The sequence below is a fragment of the Triturus cristatus genome, chromosome 4_1 (genome assembly GCF_964204655.1).
Source record: "Triturus cristatus chromosome 4_1, aTriCri1.1, whole genome shotgun sequence".
NCBI lineage: Eukaryota > Metazoa > Chordata > Amphibia > Caudata > Salamandridae > Triturus > Triturus cristatus.
The window spans coordinates 761484566-761507028 of NC_140585.1; the positions used below are offsets into that span (position 1 = coordinate 761484566).

Consider the following 22463-nt stretch of genomic DNA (forward strand, 5'->3'; position numbering starts at 1 on the left):
TTCAATAGGATGCAGTTGGATTTTGTCGAAATGCCGAAGTGTAATGGGTTGAGGTACATATTAGTGATAGTATGTGTCTTTTCCAGGTGGGTGGAGGCGTACCCTACACGCAGATGTGACACACTCACAGTAGCGAAACTATTATTGAGAGAACTCATTCCAAGGTACGGGTTCCCGACGTCCTTTGAATCGGACAGAGGAACTCATTTCCATAGCGAAGTTATGAAGTTGCTTTGTGCTGCTTTGAATATAGATCAGAAATTACACTGTAGCTATAGACCGGAAGCTTCAGGGATAGTGGAGCAGGTGAATGGAACTCTGAAGGCTCGGATGGCGAAAGTGTGTTCGTCTACGTCTCTGAAATGGCCTGACGCATTACCTTTGGTCCTTATGAGCCTCCGAAGTGTGCCTGATAGAAGGACTGGGTTGTCTCCCCATGAAATCCTCATGGGAAGAGCGATGCGTTTGCCTGCAATACCTGCTACTGCTCTGATAAATATCACTGATGATATGATCCTGGACTATTGTAAAGGCCTTGCTGACGTGGTCCGTTCTGTGTCTCAGCAGGTGCAGACAGCAACGGTTCCAGCTGCGAGTGACCGGTGCCACGACTTGGACCCAGGCGATTGGGTCCTAGTCCGAAAGCACGTGAGGAAGAGTTGTTTGGATGCTAGGTGGCGCGGCCCTTTCCAAGTGATCCTTGTCACGAACACAGCTGTCAAGTGTGGAGGTTTACCGAACTGGGTGCATGCTTCCCATACCCGTAGAGTTCCAGCACCCTTGGAAGATACAGCCCCTCTCGAGAACAAAGATCCCGGTGAGCCGACAGAGCCTCCTGAGAGGGCCAGTCAAGCTGTAAGGGTTGCTGAAGCGGCTGATGGTGCACTGAATCGTATTGGGGAAGAGCGTGAAAGAAGTACTGACCCAGAAACCGGCGAAAGAGCAAGAGGTGCAGTGGGTAGTACAGAATCAAGTTCTGCCGAAGAAGAGGAGGTCAGTGCACAGGGTATCGAAGGGAAGACCGGAGGTGTTACCGAAGCAGAAAGGGTTTGGCCCGCAAGACAGAACCGGGTAAACCTGAGGTTGGCTCCGGACACAGACCTTGCACCAGTTTCGGAAGAGCCAGAAGAAGAATCAGGTGACGAGGAGAATCCTCAAGGTGGTGTGAGAAGGTCCAAGAGAACTCGAGTGCCAAGTCGGAAGTACGCTTCACCAGAGTGGGCATATCAAGTGACTGATGCCAGGGTTACCGAGCACGGGAAGGTTGAGGTCGATGACATTGGTCAACAGTGTCCCGCTCCAGAGGGTGGAAGTGTTGCTGAAGGTTCCGGGATTGGAGATCGAAGGAATTTTGACGATTCATATTCCGAGTCCGCCATTCCTGAGTGTCATTTGAGGTATGATCTTGGACAATTTAGAGTTCCCGACGTTCACGACTGTGCCAGACCCACAAGAACTGATCATTCTTAAGCTCGAAATATTGCAGGGAGTCTTGGAGCTGTTGGGACCAGCGCTTATGTCAGATTGATTTGAGAAGGTTGCAAGCAGAAAAGAAGATAACCTAGGCCCGAGCGGAAGAAGAACAAAATTAGGGATTTTTCCGTTATAGAACGAAGAAAAGTTAGGGAGGTTTGCCTAAGTTCGCGAAAGAGACATAAATGAGAAAGAGACTTACCCTTTCAGAGACTGTATTGGACACTGAGTATATTCCGAAGATGGCAGATCCTGCAAACCCACATCGTAGGGCTAAATTGATAATAGGCACATTGGTAGGAGTTGTGATAGTCACCATATTTGCGGTAGTGATAAGTTCATACATGGTGGCTCACAGGCAAGAGGGGAAGGTTCAGGGAGCACCCACACCTATTACCCCAGGGCAGAGTGGTGTCAGTATTAGAGAACAGGACATATCGAAGTTGAGGGATGATCGCAGACTCCACATGGATTTGTCCAAGGGTGATTTCAAGCTTAACGCGTATGCAAGGTTGCTGTATGAGTATGTTGATGCGATGGATGTGAAGGATTGCTATGTGTGCATGCAGTTGCCTGCTTCAGTGGATGAGGGTATCAAGTATCATCATCTCCCATTGACCTATGGAATTTCTTGTAGTTTATTGCTCAGTTTATTTTATGACAGGAGACAGTTCGAGTATTTCTTTTCAAATTTTGACACAGTACTTCCTGAGGTCCCAGCAATCAAGCATTTGAACAAATATGATTCTAATAAGAAAGAGGACAGACTCCTGAAGTATTTTAGACCGACTATGAAGTTGGATACGGCGCATGCTCACAGGAATAACCTGACATGTGCGTTATCTGAGACAGAGAAGAAATTCATAGATCAGGTAGAGGACAGATACAGAAAGTTGACCCAGACACGACACACCGGAGATAGTCCAGTAGATTGGACAGACGAGGAGAGGGCTCACAGATCCAAGGGAAGTTATGGACCAATAGCGTTAGATGAGGTACAGAGAGGGAATTTGTGTATTGGACGGCCTCAATCCGATACGGATAAGGTCGCAGTAGGACATAGCACTTGTTCTCAGACCTTCACAGTGGAAGCTTCTGCTAAGAATTTTATGCAAGGACCAGTAGAGGTAATTCCGACAGTATATTATGTATGTGGGAAGAATGCTTATGTCAGGCTACCTGCAAATTGGTATGGCATATGCTATTTGGCTATTATATTCCCGAAGATTTATCACACCGAGGACTTGGAGTTGTTAGAGACGAAGCGACAGTCTAGGAAACGTAGGGCTACGAACGCCGGTGCAGTGATTGGGGACATATACGGAGCAATGATACCTAGTATGGGTGTGGTGTTGAATGATGTGAAGATCAGGAGGTTGGCGACTGTGGTTGATGAGTTGTCTATGAACACGGCGAGATCCTTGTTGTTGGTGGCTGGAGAGATGTTGTCGATACGGAATATGGTTATGCAGAATCGCCTTGCTTTAGACGTGTTATTAGCCAAAGAAGGCGGAGTCTGCAAATTATTGAAGGTTCAGGAATGCTGCACATATATTCCAGACAACACGAAGGAGATAGGGAAGTACATAGACAACATCACGACTATTCACAAGGAGATTATGGATTTGACAGAGGAGAATGTGTGGGAGAAGATTGGATTAGGATTTGGAAGAGTGGGAACTTGGTTTGCGAATCTGGGAAGAGGATTTCTGGGATCAGTGTTGAAGCCAATTATCATTGCTGTGGTTTGCGTGATTTGTTTGTGGGGATGCGTGAAGGCATGGAAGTGGTATCAAGGAGGCAAGGTTGAAAGAGCTCTTAGAGCAAATGAGAAAAGAATGGCGAAGCTCCAGGAGCAGCAATATGAGAGTCTTAAGAGACTGGAGGGAGTTTGACATGGCAAAGTTATGACTAGCGCGGTTTAAATCAGTTCTAAAGAAGAGAAATGTAATGGTGTGATGACGGATGTCATCAAAGGGGGGAACTGATGTAGCGCTTAAAAGTTTGAAAATTGTAGGGGTGCGTTATATTTACTGTTAGTTGGCACCCGCATATAATCAAATGTGTACTCAGGTATTTTGTGTGCAATGTATTACGAATTGTATAACCTATATCGATTTTAATAGAAGTGTTAGCTATGTACAAGCATCTTATGTATATATTGAAGCAATGAATAGAGCTTAGTCCTTTTGAACAATGTGATGTTAAAACGTGTAGATTAGAATTCGTGTCTGTAGACTGTTTAGTTTGACCACACATGAAAGAAAGACGTAAATGTCAATACTGTGATTTAAACCTGCTTGTGTAACCGAAGTAGTGGCCAGAATTCGCATATATCGTTGAGGCGAAAGGCCTGGTATTTTCTTATGTTAGCCAAGGGCAATAGGCCAAAAAGGATTTATTCCAGTAGAGGTTTTAGGCTGTAGTAAATTGTAACTTAAAAGATGTGAAGAATGTCTGCCTTGCATGATCTCACCCCAGGTGCAAGGACAGTTGCTCGTTAGTAGAGAAGCTCTTTGTTCACAAATTGACTTATGTAGTAAAAGCCAGACATGGGAGTGCATTGGAATGTGCCAATCGTAACTCCTAGTGCGGATGGCGTCTGGGACTCAAGGCCAAGCGATGGACGATGGAATTGGACAGCGCTCTGTGGAAATTTACTGAAAGACGACCCCGCAGAAGAGGAGGCGCAAAGGGCGTGTTCTGGGATTTGGGGTTCTGTATTAGGGACAGCGCCCCGAGGGTGGAGGCAGTTCAGAGCAGCCCAGAGCAGAGGAAGACTAGGTGAAGAGAAAGAGGGGGCAACTTAGACCAAGCTCTCTAAGTGAAGACTTCTTATGAAGTTTCACTCTGACACCTTTTACTCGATGAGGGTCTCAAGGGATTGCTAAGTAGGGATGTCATCTAGTGCAGAGTAGGGACAGAGATGGTATGGTTCAGTGTCCCTAGTATCGACATTTGCTTGGTGGTTTTCTACCTCATGCTTTTAGAGATTGTGCTTTTAGTTATTTTTAGCCGTATGCGGATTCTTCGTAGAGTAGCATTTGTGTTAGTGCCTATGTACTTGTTGTGCCTCGTATTGAGGACTTTGTATCTTCAAATCTTTATGCTGATAATAAAAACCAGAGAGCCAAGAGATTAAGTCTCGAGTCCTTGATTATGGCCAATTGTGGACAGTAATTTTGATAATTGTGTTTTTCCCTCCACGCTATTGGGCAAGTAAAAAGTTCCACCTGACCAGAGTGGGTTCTAGTAGATAATTGCCAGATACTAAAATGGGCCGGAGCAGCAGCCACCTTGACTAAGGCACTTCCCTCTACACCGGCGTCAACTCCTCAGAAAACTCCAGACCATACAGAACCCTGATGGCAGGCTCACCCAGGACCTCCCCAAACTAACCCACATCGCTCCTCCACCTCTGAGACCTCCACTGGCTCACCATCCAGGAAAGATGCCAGTTCAAGATCGTCATGCATGCCTACAAAGCCCTCCACAAACTAGGACCTGCCTACTTCAACCGTCAACTGAACTTTCACCAACCCGCTAGACACATACGCTCCTCTTCACTCGCTCTCGAACAGCCCCCCGTATCTGCCGCACCCTCATTCGCTCCTTCTCCTACATTCCAGCCAAGACCTGGAACAACTTCCTCCTCCTCCAGCTCCGTACGGTCCTCTTGCTGCCAGAATTCAGCAAGAGACCTAAAACCTGGCTCTTCGACAGACACACAGCATCCAGATACCCCTAGGGGTGACAGAGTGCACTTTACAAATGCTGATTGATTGATGACCCTTAGCATTCTACTTAGTCCCTTCATCAGCGGAACCAGCATACAATATAAGAGGAATGATGATTCAATTTCCACCTGTTTTACTGTACTCTCCACTAAACGTTAGCAAAAATGTGTGTTCATTTGCAAGCAACAAGTAAAGGCAGGACTCACAGACGACCGTAGATGTGGTGGCTTATCGATAGGTTTCACAACATGCCTTTTTTGCTTCTCAACTGCTGAAGGCGATAGACATTCTTGGTCAGGACATAATCCACTTTCACTTAATTCCTAAATAAAATAAAACACGAGTACATGCTATGATTATAGTGCACAAGTGTCCCATACTTAAAAATAACATTAAAATGCATATTCAATAGTAAGAAAAAGAAGCAGACTTCCTACATCTTTACAAGTAATTAGTGTTCTACAAGTTCCAGAATTCCCAGAGGTACCAAAAAACAATGTTCACAAGGAACTCATTCATCAAAATCAATATAAAATTCTGCAACTATATTAATTGCTCTGAATAAATTATAAATGAAAGTTATTCTATCAATTAATAACTCTCCATCAAATCCAAAAGTTATTCACATTATTATTTTCTTCACACAAGTTAATTAAAGCCCATAAACTTGTTTATCCGATTTACCTAACTTCAGCCGAAGTAGGTAATTTTATTTATGCAATTTAAGTATATATTACCAGTTAACTTATTATATACAATCCATAAGATATTTACATATTATTAAACATTTAGCAACCAAATGTGAACCTCAGTGATGTGACCATAACCTATTTTAGTGAATATTTGTGTGACATAGTGAAAAAAAGGGGGAACAGGTTATTGGTAAAGTACAAAAGGATGAGCCTAATACATTAATGATGACTTGTTATATGCTCTCTCTCTTGTCTGTTGACGGCGTTTCGACCCACTTTAGATATGGGGTCTCATCAGGACTGGGTTCTGGGGAATGATTCGTTGATCTTGTGGGTGGAGTGTTCTGATTGGAGCTACTGTCGGATTAAAAGCGTCCTATGATGCATGATGTGATAACCACATGTTGATCCACAATTTTGGCACCACAGGTGCCAATCCACAATGTTGGCAACTTTGTGGTGCTCTTTCGAAAATAACGGTCGGCTGGACTAAATGAAATGCGTTCGGCGTTCTACTCGGCCCCAATTGTATTTTCTAAGATACGGAACTTGATATTTCGCTCCTGTATAAGTCACGGTCGACTTCAATGAATGAGTCGGCAGTCACGATGGACTTGAATGAATGAATCGGCATGGGAGCCAAATAATATACGGTGTAAACCGGATGTGGCAGCGAATTCCCAGAGAGCAATACTGTAGGAGGAGAGGCATCTGTAACACATTAAAAAGAGGACCCTGAAGGAATAACTATTTCAGATTTTGGAACTGTACATTTTGGTACATTTACAATCGTTACTCAAGAGACAAAATAGAATTGCATTGTTTAACCCACATACAAACACTCCATGCACAGGAAGCTCATGGGTCTATGCGGGAGCATCATGATGTTTTGCTGTAATAAGGACAGAATCGATAAATGCCTGGGAGCAGTCAATAACGCACACAATGCTACAAATATTGAGCATGATTGGGAGGGGGATTAGCAAAACACATTTGGGAGTAGTGTTCATAAAGGTTTAGGGCAAGCTATTTTAAATGCATCCCTTGATTCAACCATTTTAGTAAAGAGAGCAGAGCTGTTTGGCCATCTAAGGCACGATTGTACAGCTCCACTGTCATCCCAGGCCTTTGGACCGGCAACCAATGCCTCCATCTGAATGAGTATTACATACTCATCTTTACTCTGAAAGACGATAGTGGACAAACAGAGGCCAAGCCATGATGTCTTAAGTATGACACTATTCTCTACAACCCTCAATATCTTAATACACAACATGCCTTCAACAGCCCACCCCTTCACTGTAAGCCCACACAGGAATGCACTATCTCTCATGCTTTATTGGATTCTTAATTCCATGTTCCCTTATTTGCATTGTACTCAAGACCACTAGGAAAGATGGACCTATGAGTTCCTTGACTCCTTACTATGGCACAGAAGTAATCTCTTCCTGCATTATGAGAAGTGGTTTTGAGACATGAAAGAGGGTGTGGCAAAATATTAAAGATGTGGCATAGTTTTGAGGTATTTCACTATCTTTTTGATGGAAGCAGCATCTTCTTAAATTCATAAGAAAACATCGCAGCCTTGCTTCCACTAAAAAGGCTTTTTCAAAGAGGAAAAGTGCCCTTTTAGACATATCTTCTACATAATAAAAAGGTTGCCTCCATAAACCTAAAACCACTTATTCTCCCATTACTTCACTCTTCAAAGAGCAGGAATTCCCCCCATAGCCTGCCAGAGTGGGGATGGAGGTATTCGATCTGTTGAGGTGGAGATGGCAATTTACAGATCATTTTATATTAAGGTCGGGACATGCTCACACCTTTCTTAATCCTATGCACAGAACTGAGAGACGATGGATGCACAGAATTCCTCATGCCTTTCTTTTAAAGAGCAGCACATGCTACATATACCATCACAGACCTTCCATGAATGACACCTGAAGATAAAGCTGAAAGCCTGTTCAACTGAATGCACAGCTCAGAAATTAGATACATGCAAAAGAAAATGGACCACTGGCCCCAACGGACATTGGGACAAGAATTCCGACAGTAGCCCTTGAGCCTGGTTCGGATGAAATAGGTCTACCATATTGGCAAATTATTTTGTGACAGGACTTATCCCATAGAAATGCTAAGGCACTCAGTAACCGCAGGAATATTTGCCGTTTAAAAGGGAGAGCAAATGAAATGTTCACTTGCCAACACAACATAAAATACTTATGACAGTTACAATCAATTGAAGTAAATTAAAAAGGACTCATTGAACAAAAAAACATTTTCAAACATGTCAAACTAATCAGTCTGCCCTTATAGATTTGGAAGGTCGTTATGGGATCAGTCAGCATTTTTTAGATTGGCATATTCGTTATGGAAGCCGTGAATCTTAAGACACAATGTGCCTTTTTTAATATCAAGAAAAAAAGCAAAACATACAGTAGACATCTAAGGTAGGTAATTTCAAAGTAGATTAAAACTTAAAAAGAATTTTAAGCAATGCTTACTTTGCTGATTTTAGCCAGTTCGGTCAAGGCTTGTTTATTCCCAGGCTCCAACTTCAAAACAATTTCAAAGTCTGAGGAGGAAAACAAAGAAGGGTCACCTAATTTATTATCTTCACCTAGAATGTATGCAGCACGATGGCTACTTCACATCTTAGTACCTGGAAGGAAAAAAGTTGGTTAAAGAGATAGAAAAGAAGGGGGCGTGGTGACGGAGGCAAGTTTTAATAGAATCATTAGGTTTTTTTTTCTAAGAGGAGTTTCCTCTAAAATATGTCATGAAAAAAGGTTACAATTGGAATCCTTTTAGCCAAATAACTTTTAAATGAACAGGAATTTCCATCTTATATGAACATGCAATCTGTTCTCATTGTAGTTAAGAACCGTTAGTTTCAGAGTTGAAGGAAATTAATTGTGTGGAATGTATCATTATTATCATTTCATATCAAGCAGTTCTCATATGAAATCTCTTAGTTATCCACAGTATGGGTGCTGTCACAGTAACCCGGAGCCTCAGCTGTAGAGAAAGATGGGTTATGCCGACGCCTTACAGATTCCTGTATCACTATGGTGGCACTTCATAAGCAGAAGCAAGTTTGTATTACAGTGCCAAGAAGTGTGTTACTACGCACTTGTTTGGATCATCATTCCCAACATAAACACTACCCACCTGTGACAATTTGAGAGAAAAAGCAGGAAACGCATATCCATGCAGCATTATGCCAGAAATGTTCATGCTGAAGAATGGTAAACAGACACAAGACGTTGGAGGTTTTGGAGCAGACAAAGTAAAGAAGTATCTAAGGGGCTTGGCCCTGAAAGTATCAGAAATGAATAGCTGCTCAGAGTTTGCAAAATGAACAGGATATGGCTCGGGTGGTGCCACAAGACAATCGCAAGCAGTCTTGTGGCAGGTTGCATTATTTCAAGCTTCATCCTTAGTGAGTGGAGTACATTTTACAGTGATGTGAACTGGACTCTTCAAGTCAGCAGAGCATTGTTGGTGTAGATTAAGGAGATTTGTGCATTACTGTTTTTTGCGCTACATAGTAAACATTTCCCCAAAAGTATTTTACGGCTCTCCCTTGTTTGCAAACGAAACCGGTGCAACCATTCAATCATCACCCACTGTCAGCGTGTTACCCATAAGTCACAAACTGTTCCAGCACAGTTCAAATCTTTTTCCTGCTATGTAAGGATAAAAAACTGAATACACACAATGGGGAGCAAGGAGCTCACGAAGGAAGGAGAGGCAGGAAGGATAGCAATAGAATCACAGGGAATTATTTCATTTGATTAAGATGAACTACATGGATATGGGAGCCATGAGGCTTAGATGTCATAAGAACAGCCCTGCCAACAACAAAGACCACAATGAGAAGCAGATGAGTGCTTGTTTCAGAGAATCAACTGTCTCTGGCAAAGTAGTTCCCAGTATTGTGTAAGGGCCCCTATAAGCTGAGATCTTTGGAACAAGATAAAGATTTTGATGTTTATTGTGATCCAGAAATAATCTTCAATATCTACTGGTCGTGGGTGATGGCAGGGATTGAACGGTGGAAATATGACCTCCCACTGATGTGTCATGACCATTAACATACGGTACGGACAGGAACGGAACTGACTGAAGTGAATTATGTAAATATTTTATTTCTGTCTGCAGTGCTAGTAGACTAAGCTGCAGAACTGTGTTGTTTGCGTGTTTGCGTGTGTGTGTGTGTGTGCGTGGGTTTGTGTTACTATCCTTGTGGGGACTTGGGTGTGATAACACGCTCACGCTGTGGGGACTTGATTGCACTGTGGGGACCTGAACCCAGGTCCCTACAAGGCAATGTCTTCTAAATCATAAAAAATGGCTTCAGGAACATTTGTGTAAATTTTTACAACTTTTTAAAAAATTGCCTTGTGGGGACCTGTGTTTCAACAAGTGTGTTTATATTTCTGCTCAGCTCTGCCCCCGGAGACAGGAGGTGGTACTGCAGGCTTAAACACACTTTGCATTTAAACACACTTTGTTCACCAGATTCTCATGCTAGCAGCAGAAAGGACAGACATTTCAAAGGCATAATCCTGTATTTTCATGCAAATTAACCTTTTTACTATTTATTAAAATAAAATGATTTTGGGTTTGGGCAAACCTTGCTCAGTCCCAATTACAATGGTCATGTTAACCTAAATGAAGCCTTAAATGTGCTATTTTCACTGCAATTCTAAGATAAGAGTCTTGTTCATTTACTAAAGATAAAGATATCCACTACTAGGCACTCATCCTGCCTTTTTTGCTTTCTAAGACTTGTAGTCCTGCATTTGCAATTGGATAATCTAAACTAATAGTGCCTTAAAGAATAAAACCAGCATTTCATAGTCTACTCTTTGCAAACCCAGGGGCAGATTTATGTTGCCTGGCGCATCTCTGCAAATCAGCAGGGATGCGCCAGGAAAGATGCGGCACGCAAGTTTACCCTTGCGCCACCCATGATGCGCCGCATTTCCAATGCGGCGCATCATGGCGCAGGAATAAACAGATGCATGTCGCATCTGGGGCGTAAAGTTGACACAGTGCTGAAGTAGTGTTGCGTGTGACACGCAACTTCAGCACTCTCCCAACTTGCCCTATCTGTAACGTAGTGCGTCAAGCCTTATGCCTGCTTCAAGCTGGTGCAGGGTTTTGACGCATCAGCGCTGGAAAAGTGACTCAGTGAAATCTTGTAGATTTCACTGAGTCACTTTTCAGGGGCGTTCCTGCGACGGAACGCCCCCTCCCCTGCGTAGAAACGCCCACATGAAACCTGACGCAGGTTTCATGTGGCGCAGGGCTTTACACCGTGACGCATCTCCATAGATGTGTCATGATGTAAATAGGGCGCAACGTGGCGCAGGGTTTACGCCGCTGCTGCGTCACAAAAGTGACGCAACGGCGGCGTAAAAGTGGCGCAAATCCAACATAAATCTGCCCCCCAGTTCTTAGGCACTAAACTTCCTTTTTAGGAAAGGTACCCAGGCCTGGGTGAAACTTAAATTTCGCCGGTGTAATTTGTGTAATTTCTGGAATGTTGTATTATGCTTGTTATGCAAAATTCCTAAATATATATGCCATTATGCCACTTTGAGTAATTATATGCAATTAGCAGTAAATATTTACTGCATGCGTGCAGTTTGCAGTAAAAAATGACAGCCAATGCACAGGAACAACAGAATGTAAGTAGCTATTGTTTGTGGTGCTTTTGTTGAAATGCATCCTATTGCCAAATTATTTTACGTGAGGATGCATTTTGCACTAAAATTTAATGAAAACTGACAGATTTATATTTAGCACAATTACACCTAATTTCATTTAAGTTTGCTATAATTTTTCGCAATGACCAAAAAGCAAATTAAACTGTTTGCACACCCCACTAGCAACAACCTAGAGTGGAACTGTTTAGAAATTCTACATACAGCACCAAATAGAATGTCTTCAAAGCAAGGCCAAATATTTTCCAGATCACATTCAGATCAGAACAAAAGCACAACTACACCTAGAACAGTTCAAAGTGTGTGTTTTCAGAAAAAACTCCCATAATAATGCAGGAGTAGAGCTTTTAAAATATATATATATATATATATATATACATATATATATGTATATTTACATATTTTAAATAAGGCATCTATCATTTTGCTTGGGATGCACTCTTAATTATTCTTCCCCAATATGGATTACAGACGTTTTTTAAAAGCAATTTCTAGGTCAGCCTTTCAATATGCTGAAATGCGCCTTCGCACAGTTTAATACTGCAAGCTGTCTTTCCCCGTCCAACAAACCAGAGAACAATACACTTCTAAAGGGAAGACCTTATCCCAACTCCATCCTCCGTGTCAGACCCTTCCCCCCCTCCTGCTGATGTGCAAGGTGCAGGCATCCTTTGCAATCCCAGTGGCCGACGAGAAAGGGGTGCGAATGTGGCTGTCCCAGGCACCTCTGAATAACAAAGGGCCTAGACCTTGACACTCCCAGCTCCCGTCGAGACAGCCCAGCCGCTTTCACCCCCTCTTCACAGTGTCATTAGATTTCTATGAACTGCAGTGACATCTCAAAAGAGTCAACTCACCTTAAAACATCACACATGCTTAAAGTATACTCAGCAGTGAAATATAAAAGATTGAAAAGCTGCAAAAGTTATTTAACTTAAAAGCTGGGCCTCACAAAGGCAATTGCCCTACAAAACAAAATGATATTGTAATTTGACATGTTGACATTTTTCCAGAAGCAAAGCCAATAGTTCTGACTTAAATATGCATTTATACACAAATATTAACTGCGTGCCAATGTTTGTGTGTTAGTTTTACGCAAGTCCTTTGCAATATAATCAAGTTTAATTGAGCTAATGGTCTTCTTTTAAATATAGTAAACCCTTGACAAGAAAATGCATGAGCAGCATTTCTTTTAGTCCAAAATCTTTCAGTGGAAATAATTGTATAGTAAAAGCTAGAGCACAGGCCTGTAAAAGGTACATGGCTGCTGCTCATAGCACTAGCTCCCAATCTTGCGAATTTGACATCATTTTACATATTTTGGAGGATCTTTGGCTTGTGCATGTTGCCAATTGTATTACTAGACCTCTGATTACAGCACTTTTTTGAGATACATGCATTCAGTCACCTGCTTTGTTGCTGCCTATATGTTTCAGTCCGAACTTTATTAAAATGTACCTGTCTCTCTCAGCTCATGTCCATCCATGGGCACTGCGCCCTAAGACAAGATAGGAGCATGTCTATCATCACAAATAATGCAACATTCTGCCAACGACACACTTTCTCATGGTGCAGCAGGCTAGGGGTATACAGCACTGTGTAAGTGCTACAGTGCAAAAATACAATGATGGTAGCATCTCAATCCTTAATGCCTGAAACAAGATGCTGTTGGCTCTTCACCCTGCAGGTGCCAATTTCCATTTGCACCTACTGCAGTAATGATAACTGTACCTTTGTGGGCCATGCTTGGTCTTGGAAGGTATGTAGACTTTTAGCGTACGTTAATTGTGCCAACAGACATTTTGCTTTTGTGCACAAAAGCACTTGATTAAACAGCTCTGCAGTAGTAGATGGCAAAATGCCTGTGAGCACAGTGGGGTGGGCAGCAGGGGTACAGGAGGAGCACACCCCATAAAATAGAAAAAAAGGCAATCACCGATGGGCAAACACCGATATTCAGAGTGTGTTGGTGTTTGCCCTGTGGTGAAATGTCTGCAAATCGATTTGGAGTGGACTCCTTCACCTGCAGTGCCACTGTACCTTCTGAACTGATAGATAGATCCCAGTGCTCTGTCCTAGAAGTAGATTGGTGTGGATCTACTATGCCCCAGTGTGACTAGAGCTGCTGCACTAATACTAGCTGTCTGTATTCCCATGCCTGGAGCATGCTGTATAGATTATCTCAAACATCTGAGCCCCGGTGCCACTGCCCCTGCTTAATTCCCATCTCTCATTCTTCCCTGGCATTCTTCTTAAAAGATCACATTTAAAGAATAGTGGTAATTTGGGTATTGCCTTTACATCAGTTGCCATATACATCCCTATTGGATGCGATACGTATGGTAGATCCTGGGGTGACTCTACTAGCAAGCTTCTCCTTGTAACTGATTGGGCTCCCGTAGATGTGCAAATAAACCAAGTGTGTGTGAAATTTGCATCATTTGCTTTTGTGTAAATATACAAAATTTTAGAAAAACAAGGAAAAATTATATGTAATTAGACAAAATGCTAATCCAGCGTTTAGCACTATATTTTAGTGCAAAATACTTCCTTGCATTCATTTTGGACACATGTTGTGCAAAAGATATTAGAGCAAACAAATAAAAGTGCATTGAACACCGGCTTCTTGAGGTCCGGTTGTTTGAGTTGTTCAGATGCTCCCGCAATAGGACTGTGGTGTGAACGGTGTGTAAGTACACAACATGGTGTTATAGCATCATTCTAGGAATTTCATGCCAGCGTAACAGAAATTTCACCTGGTCCTAGAGTAAACACATATGCAAAGATTCATGGGCATATTAAAGATGATAAGTAGGTGGCTAAGGTCACAGAATCTGACTTCCTGGGTACTCCTACAAGAAATGGAGATTCATCCCTCGATTTGATGTAATTGTAATTGGGATTTCTAGAGGGCATTATCACCTCCAGGTCTCTAAGCGCTGTGAGAGAGAGCCCTACCGTGGCACATGTGCCAGAAAGTGTGAGAATGATTGGTTAGGTTGTGCCCCAGAAAAGAGTTTTTAGCTTCTTCCTAAATGGGAGGAGGGCGGGTTCCTTATGAAGGTTTGCAGGCAGCTTGTTCCACAGTTGTGGGATTAAGGTCGAAAAGGTTCTGCCTCCTTTCGAGGAGGTGCTAAAGCGAGGGCAGGCCAGCAGGACTGCATCCGAAGAGGAGAGGGGCCTGCTGGGCGTGTAGTGTACCAGCGATCTTTGATGTAAGCAGGGGCCTGGCCATAAATGGCTTTATGAGCAATGCATAGGCCCTTGAACCTGGTTCTCTGCATGACCGGGAGCCAGTGCAGCTGTCGTAGAAGGGGGGTGACGTGGGCCCTCCTTGGAAGTCTGAAGATCAGTCTGGCGGCATCGTTCATAATCACCTGCAATTTGGCAAGCAGCTTTTCTGGGAGGCCGATATACAGAGAGTGTCCGTAATCCAGTCGTGACACTGTCATGGCAGATACCGCCATTCTATGTGTAGTGAAGGAGAGGAGGGGGGCCAGTTTCCGTAGCTGCCTTAGCAGGCCTACACAAATTCCTACTACGGCGGATACCTGGCGGGACATGGGGAGCTTGGCATCAATTTTGATGCCCATGCTTTTTACGGCCTGGGCTGGCTTAGGATTTGTGCCAAGCTCCGGAGGCCAAAAGAGGTCACTCCAGGGATTGGTGTCCGTGGTGATGGCCAGTACCTTGGTTTTGTCGGGATTAATTTTTAGGGAGTTGGCGGTCATCCAGTTTACTGTGTATTTTAAAATGTTTTGCAATCGTGTATGGGCAGAAGGGGAGTTGTCTATCTGGATAATGATTTGGGTGTCGTCTGAATAGTTGTAGACCTAGCACTCCATGTGAGTCAATGCGACCACCAGGGGCTGGAGGTAGGCATTGAACAAGAGGGGGGACAGCGCCGAGCCCTGTGGAACCCCGCACATATGTTTGCCGGAGACAGACACCTGGTCGGCCAACTGTATTCTCTGTGATCGGTCTGTTAGGAAGGACGTGAGCCATCTGAGAGCCGGTCCTTGGATGGCCATCTCCGAGATCCGCGACAATAGTTGGTCATGGTTGACAGTGTCAAATGCCGCGGACAGGTCCAACAGGACCAGGGCGCTTGGATTTTTGTTTTCGGCCATGAGCCTAAGTTCATCCATCACAGCCAGCATTACCATTTCTGTACTGTGGTGGGCCCTAAAGCCTGCCTGAGTGGTTTGCAGTAGCTGATTGACTTCTAGGTAATGTGACAGAGTTTTCAGCATGTCCTGTTCCAGCACCTTTGCCAAAAAAGGGAGCTGGGAGATTGGCCTAAAAAGTTTCTTTGCGTCTGCCCCTGGTTTTTTCAGAAGGGGAATGACTCGTGCTTCCTTAAAGTCGGTCGGGACATGGCCAGATTCAAGAGACCGATTTAATAGGTCAAGGTCCTTGCTCTCCACCCCCGGGATTGCCATACGGAATACAGTGGCTGGCAGGGGTCGGCTGGTGACCCTGACTTGACCCGGCCCATTAGGAGGGTCAGTGAGTCATGGTTGAGCTTAGGGAAGACATTGAGGGGTTTGTCGTAAGCGTGTGGTAGGGGGCAATTATGTACTTTCAGAGGAGATGCAAGCACTCAGTGAATAATGGGATCTATTCTGTCTCAACTTGAAAAATCACTGGCAATCTAGGACTATATTTCTTCATTATTAACCACCATATTAGGAGTCTCAGACAAATCTAAAGCATCAAACAATATAGAGGTCCAGCACTATCTTCCGCATTCAATTTGCAATTCATACTGATTCCTACTGGCCTACTCTGGTGCACCTCAAGTCAGTGGCAGTCAAGAGTCTATGTAACACTTCCAGCCAATGTGGTACGGAGTGCAAAAAAAATTGATAACTGATTCAAACTACAAGAGCAATCCAGACTACCTCCAAGCATTGTAAAGAAGTGCATAGGAGCAGTAACTAAGACATGTAAGAATATGCAGAATAAAGAGGTTGTTGTTGTGTATTCTTAGAAACCTTTACAGAGTCAGAATCTCCACGATAACTGATTAAACCACCTACTGTTGAACAACAATGGGCTATGGTCTTTCGCACCTGTATACCTTGGCGGAATATTGAGTCTTGGGTACCCAGCGAATCAAGCAGTGCGGAATCACTCATGCTCAAACCTTTGACATTCTGGCAAGAAGGCTACCTGAAACAATCTTTCTCTTGTAGTATAATAAGGCTATGGAACTCCCTCCCATCAGCCCTTCGCATAACTCCTTGGGTGATCAAGTTTATTGTTTTCCAGTACTGTTCATTTGTGATTATAAACTGCCTAGTCCTTTTATTTTTGCAGTGGACTGTTCCATGATGTTTGTGTATCTCGAACAGATGTATTTTTCTATTGTAAAACACTTAAATGCCCTTGAATCATGTCTGAACTATAGAAAACAGCAAATAAATAAATAAACAGCCCCTATCTTCATCTATGCACTCGTTGGTTGTCACCTGAAATATTGAGTAGGGAATATTTAAATACCAGAATAACATTTTAGATCTCATTCCAGGGGCTTGGTTCCACATCCCTGCACTTTTTACATCTCTTTCTCAGATTTTGTTCTGGAGGAATATGGGTTACACATGAAGGGTGGTGCTACGGAATATCAAATAGGGAATATCAAGTTACCAGACTATCATAGCCAGCATATGGAGAAACAAAATATAGATAGGCAATAATATATCTAGGTAAGTATAGGTTTAATATACTTAAATCCCCACATATGTCCCTTGACGATACATCTTCAAGGCATGCAGATGTGGAGTTAAGAAGAGTAAATCTATGCTTAGCTATATGCAGTAATTGCCTCAATATTTTGTTCCTAAATATTTTAGCTGTGCTGTGTGCATACTGGTGGATTTTCTTGTGTATCAGGAGGCTATGCATCTTTCTCGCTTTTTCCAGGAGAGTGTTGGTCCAACAAGCATCATAATCAGATCTGTTTTATTTATCAAGTGGGTGGTTTGGTATGCAATGTGCACAGTGGTGGATTTCCCTGTGTATTGGAAGGCTGTGCCTCTTGCTAGCTTTTGCCTGGAGAATGATGGTCCAACAAATGATCCAGTGATGCTTGGAGCTGCTGTTATGGACACAGGGAAGGTTGGGGGTACAGTATATATCCCTACTAAGGGAGAATGCACTGAGTTTACTCAGCTATGGTGTCCATTAGGAACCAGTTTGAGGGTGCTGCACATTTGCTGCTGTCCTTCCCTCAAATAGAGTCCAGTTGTCTGGCTTCTACTGGAAGTTTGCTGTTTTGTTACAACAGAGGTCCACTCCAGGTGAAATAGCAGCATTTAGGTCAGGGGAGTGTGTTCACACCTTCTTAGGTTGATAAAATTAGTACCATTGAGTTGAGTGACAATAAACGTCTGTTATTCGGCATCAAGATTTCCCTTCTGGCTGAATGTGCACTTTACAAATACATATTATGTTATGTTAGAATGGAGTGGCGTAGAGTGCATTGGCCTAATATGCAGTAGTGAAGAGTAGAGAGGCGTAGAGTGCAGTGGTAGGGGTGTTGAGTAGAGTGATGTAGAGTGCAGTGGCATTGAGTACTGTGGTACAGAGTGGAGTGGTGCAGAGGGCGTAGAATGCAGTGACATATAGTGCAGCGATGTAGAGTTCACCAGTTTATAATTCAGTGGCATACAATGCAGTGTCATGCAATGCAGTGGCATAGATTAGACTGGTGCATAAATGCGTGCATTGGTGCAGAGAGGAGTGGGCCTGAGTGGAGTGGCATAGAGTGCAATGGCGTAGAGTGCACTGGTGTAGATTAGAGTGGCATCAAGTAAAGTGGCAGAGAGCGCAGTGGTTTAGAGTGGAGTGATGCAGAGTTCAGTGGCGTAGAGTGCGATGATGCAAAGAAGAGAAATGTAGAGTGCATTGACAGTGTGCAGTGTTGCAGAGTAGGGTGTCGTAAAGTGCAATGGTGTAGAGTGGCGCAGAGTGCAGTGACAGAGTAGAGTGGGGTAGAGTACAGTGGGGCAGAGAGAAGAGTGCAGTGGTTTAGAGTGCAGTGACGTACAGTGCATTGGCATAGAATGCAGTGGCATAGAGTGCAGTGGCATAGAGTGGAGTAGAGTGGCATAAATTGCAGTGGCATAGAGCAGATTGTTTTAGAGTAAAGTGAAGTGGCAGAGTGTAGTGGTACAGAGTGAAGTAGAGTGGCATAGAGTGAAGTGGCATTTAGTGCAGTGACGTAGAGTATATTTAAGAGTAGACTAAAGCGACATTGAATAGAGTGGTGCAGGGTAGAGTGTCAGAGTGCAGTGGTTTAGAGTGGTGTAGAGTGCATTGGCATGAGTGTAGTTGCATAGAGTAGAGTGGCATAGAGTACAGTGGAGCTGAATAGAGTGCATTGGCGTAGAGTGCATTGGCATAGAGTGCAGTGGCATAGAGTGCAGTGGCGTAGAGTGCAGTGGCGTAGAGTGGAGTGGAGTGGAGTGGCATAGAGTGGAGTAGAGTGACCTAGAGTGCACTGGCTTAAAGTAAAGTGACGTAGACTAGATTGTTTCAGAGAAAAGTGAAGTGCCATAGAATGTAGTGGCACAGAGTGAAGTTGAGTGGCGTAGAGTGTAGTGGCATATAGTGCAGTGACATAGAGTAGATTTTTTTTAGAGCAGAGGGAAGTGATTTTGAGTGGAGTTGTGCAGTGGCATGGAGTGCAATCTGCTCTAGAAGTGGTCGTGGTAGTATTTTTTTTTAAACACATACAATGGAAAAAGCATTCACCGCTTGGAGCCTCAATATGATTCAAAGTACAGGAATTTAATTCCATGAATTATGCAAGCATTAAATGCAATATAAACTCAAAGCATTAATGGTTAGCAACACAGTTTCTCCAATCAACAGTAGTGCATTCGATATTTACAGTGCTCTCATTGTGAAGAAAAGGAAAGGTAGGGTCAATAGTAGTGAATCACTGGGTGAGGGACAGGGTAAAGGTATAGTGACATATATATACACATTTGTTGTTACACAGAACTGGACCTTTCCGGCCTAACATAGGCCAGTTGTTCCCATGTTTAAACATAGCTCAAAAGTACATATTGTTTCAGTTGTTTAACTCTTTGAGCTTGCGGACAGTTGGTAGATTTTCTACGTTTCTACCCCTTTTATATGGAGGGTGATTTGTTCCTCACGTTGGGGTCTTCGTCAGAGCCAGGCTGGGAAGAGCACTTGTAGAGGGAAGGATGGTCAGAGTTCGTTCTCTCGAGAGCCGAACAGCCAGCGAAAGGAGATCCTGATATTGATTTAGTCTTTGCTGTGGGAGAATCATTACCCCGTCAGCTACTACTGCTGTTGAATTCCAGGAGCTACTTGAGAGCCCACAAGGGAACAAACGCTGACCGTCCTTCCCTCTACAAGTGCTCTTCCCAGCCTGGCCCTGACGAAGACCCCAATGTGAGGAACAAATCACCCTCCATATACAAGAGGTCGAAACGTAGACAATCTACCAACTGTCCGCAAGCTCAAAGAATTAAACGACTGAAACAATATGTACTTTTGAGCTATGTTTAAACATGGGAACAACTGACCTATGTTAGGCCGGAAAGGTCCAGTTCTATGTAACAACAAATGTACCCTGTCCCTCACCCACTGATTCACTACCATTGACCCTACCCTTGCTTTTCTTCACAATGAGAGCGCTGTAAATATTGAATGCACTACTGTTGATTGGAGCAACTGTGTTGCTAACCATTAATGCTTTAACTTTATATTGCATTTAATGCTTGCATAATTCATGGAATTAAATTCCTGTCCTTTGAATCATATGGAGTCTCCAAGCGGTGAATGCTTTTTCCATTGTATGTGTTTTTAAAACAAATACTACCACGACCACTTCTAGAGCATATTGTATTACTGACCCAGGTCGGGTAGTTTTTCATGGGTTGACCCTGTTAAAACTCAACACAGTGGCATGGAGTGCAGCAGCATAGAATTCAGCGGCGTACAATGCAGCGTCATAGAAGCAGTGGCATAGATTAGAGTGGTGCATAGTAGAGCGCAGTGGTGCAGAGTGGAGTGGTGCAGGGTAGAGTGGCATAGAGTGGTGCGGAGTGGAATAGTGTAGAGTGAAGTGGCGTACAGTGGAGTGATGCAGATTGCTGTCATACAAAGTAAAGTGTCATATAGTGAAGGGGTGAAGAGTGGAGTAAAGTGCAGTGGCATGGAGTGGTGTAAAGTGGAGTGGTGGAGAGTAGAGTGCAGTGACCTGGCATGGTGAAGAGCAGAGTGAAGTATGCATGGTATGGTAGCATACTGCCATTACAGACAACACAATTTCAGTTAAAATGACCATTACATTTGCACAGGCATACTGTTTTACAAATAAAGCTATAAAGTGCACAACCATTACTCTGTGGAAATGCCATCACCTAGTGTATTGATTTGTTTCCAAAACACTTCAGAATTAATAAAGAATGTGGTTCAACGGTACGCTGCTAATTCTGCAATATTCAGAAATACTTGCAAAGTTAATTTAAATGTTCAATGGGAATTTCATGCGCAATTTGCGTGTACCAAATAGGTACTCGCAAATTGTGCATGCAATTTCAAGGGTGCCAAAAGGACACCCTGATGCACCTTTGAAAGTACAATTAAAAAACATGTTGCACACACACATGCCCCAAGAACATGTTTGTGTGCAACATAGAACTTTGAAAAATGCACTTTTGTGCATTTTTTAAAGTTTTCGCAAACTACCATCAACTTTAAGTTGATGGTAATTTGCGTTTCTTATAATCAAAATCGCTATTTTATTTTGTTGCATTGCATTTAGGGAATCACAATTTGCGATTCCCTAAATGCAATCACAATTTAAGTAATCGCAAATTTTGGGATTTCTTAAATAGTGATTTGTGCATTTGGGATGATGCATCCAAAATGCAAAAATTGTGGTTGCTAAGGGGCAGATTCTGCGAATCTGCTCCTTTGCCACCGCAAAAAACAATGGTGCTTGTGCCTCTCTGTGCTATTTTCGGAGTGCAAAATGCATCCTCTGGACCATTTTAGACGCAAGAGTGCATTTTGAGCCAAGAAAATAGCACTAAATGCTGGATTATGCCTCTCACATAATTATGAGTTGTGCTAATTACAAGTAATTATGCTGGGTTATGCCTCTGTTCTCGTGGCAGCAGTCGGCGGCTGATAAAGGCCACAGGTCGGTCGAGGCCTTCGGCGTCCATCTGGGAGAGGACCGCCCCGACCCCGTACTCCGAGGCATCGGTCTGAACCACAAATTCCTTTCTGTAGTCAGGGGCCTGTAGCACAGGGGCAGCACACATGGCCGCCCACAGAGATAGTGTGTGATTATAGACATGCCCAGGTCCCCACATAGATAGTGTGTGATTTTAAAGATGTCGAGGTCCCCACAGAGATAGTGTGTGATTATAGACATGCGCAGGTCCCCACAGAGATGGTGTGTGATTATAGAGATGTCCTTGTCCCCAGAGAGATGGTGTGTGACTATAGTATTACCACGGTTGCCAAAGAGAATGTGTGTGGTCATAGACATTTTGAGAAATACATATTCATGCTGAATCATTAAAAATTAGGTGGAAGAGTTGTGTAATGTTAGGCCAAGGAAGTGAAGACAGAGGCAGGTTCAGATTAATGCTTTGTTGAAAGACAAATGTGCCATTATCTTTGTCCCAAATACTCAAATTCCGTTTTTACCCTTTTAAGATTTACTCCACTCATGGATATTCTCCCGGTATAATTTTTGCAGATTGATGGTTATATAATCTGTTTTGGAGGAGTTTGATCCCAGTCTACTCTCTATGCACATCAGCAAA

General features: G+C 43.2%; 1 protein-coding gene across 8 annotated transcripts in view; it reads right to left on the minus strand.

The window, feature by feature from the left end:
* RPAP3 (RNA polymerase II associated protein 3) overlaps nt 1–22463 on the minus strand; it is a 319254-nt gene that overhangs the window by 103783 nt on the left and 193008 nt on the right. For all 8 annotated transcript variants that reach the window (XM_085653336.1, XM_085653330.1, XM_085653333.1 and 5 more), the window contains 2 exons: nt 8407–8477; nt 5417–5533 (listed from right to left, as the gene is read on the minus strand). In XM_085653336.1, the coding sequence (XP_085509462.1) occupies nt 5417–5533; nt 8407–8477 (188 nt within the window). The remainder of the gene's footprint in view (nt 1–5416; nt 5534–8406; nt 8478–22463) is intronic.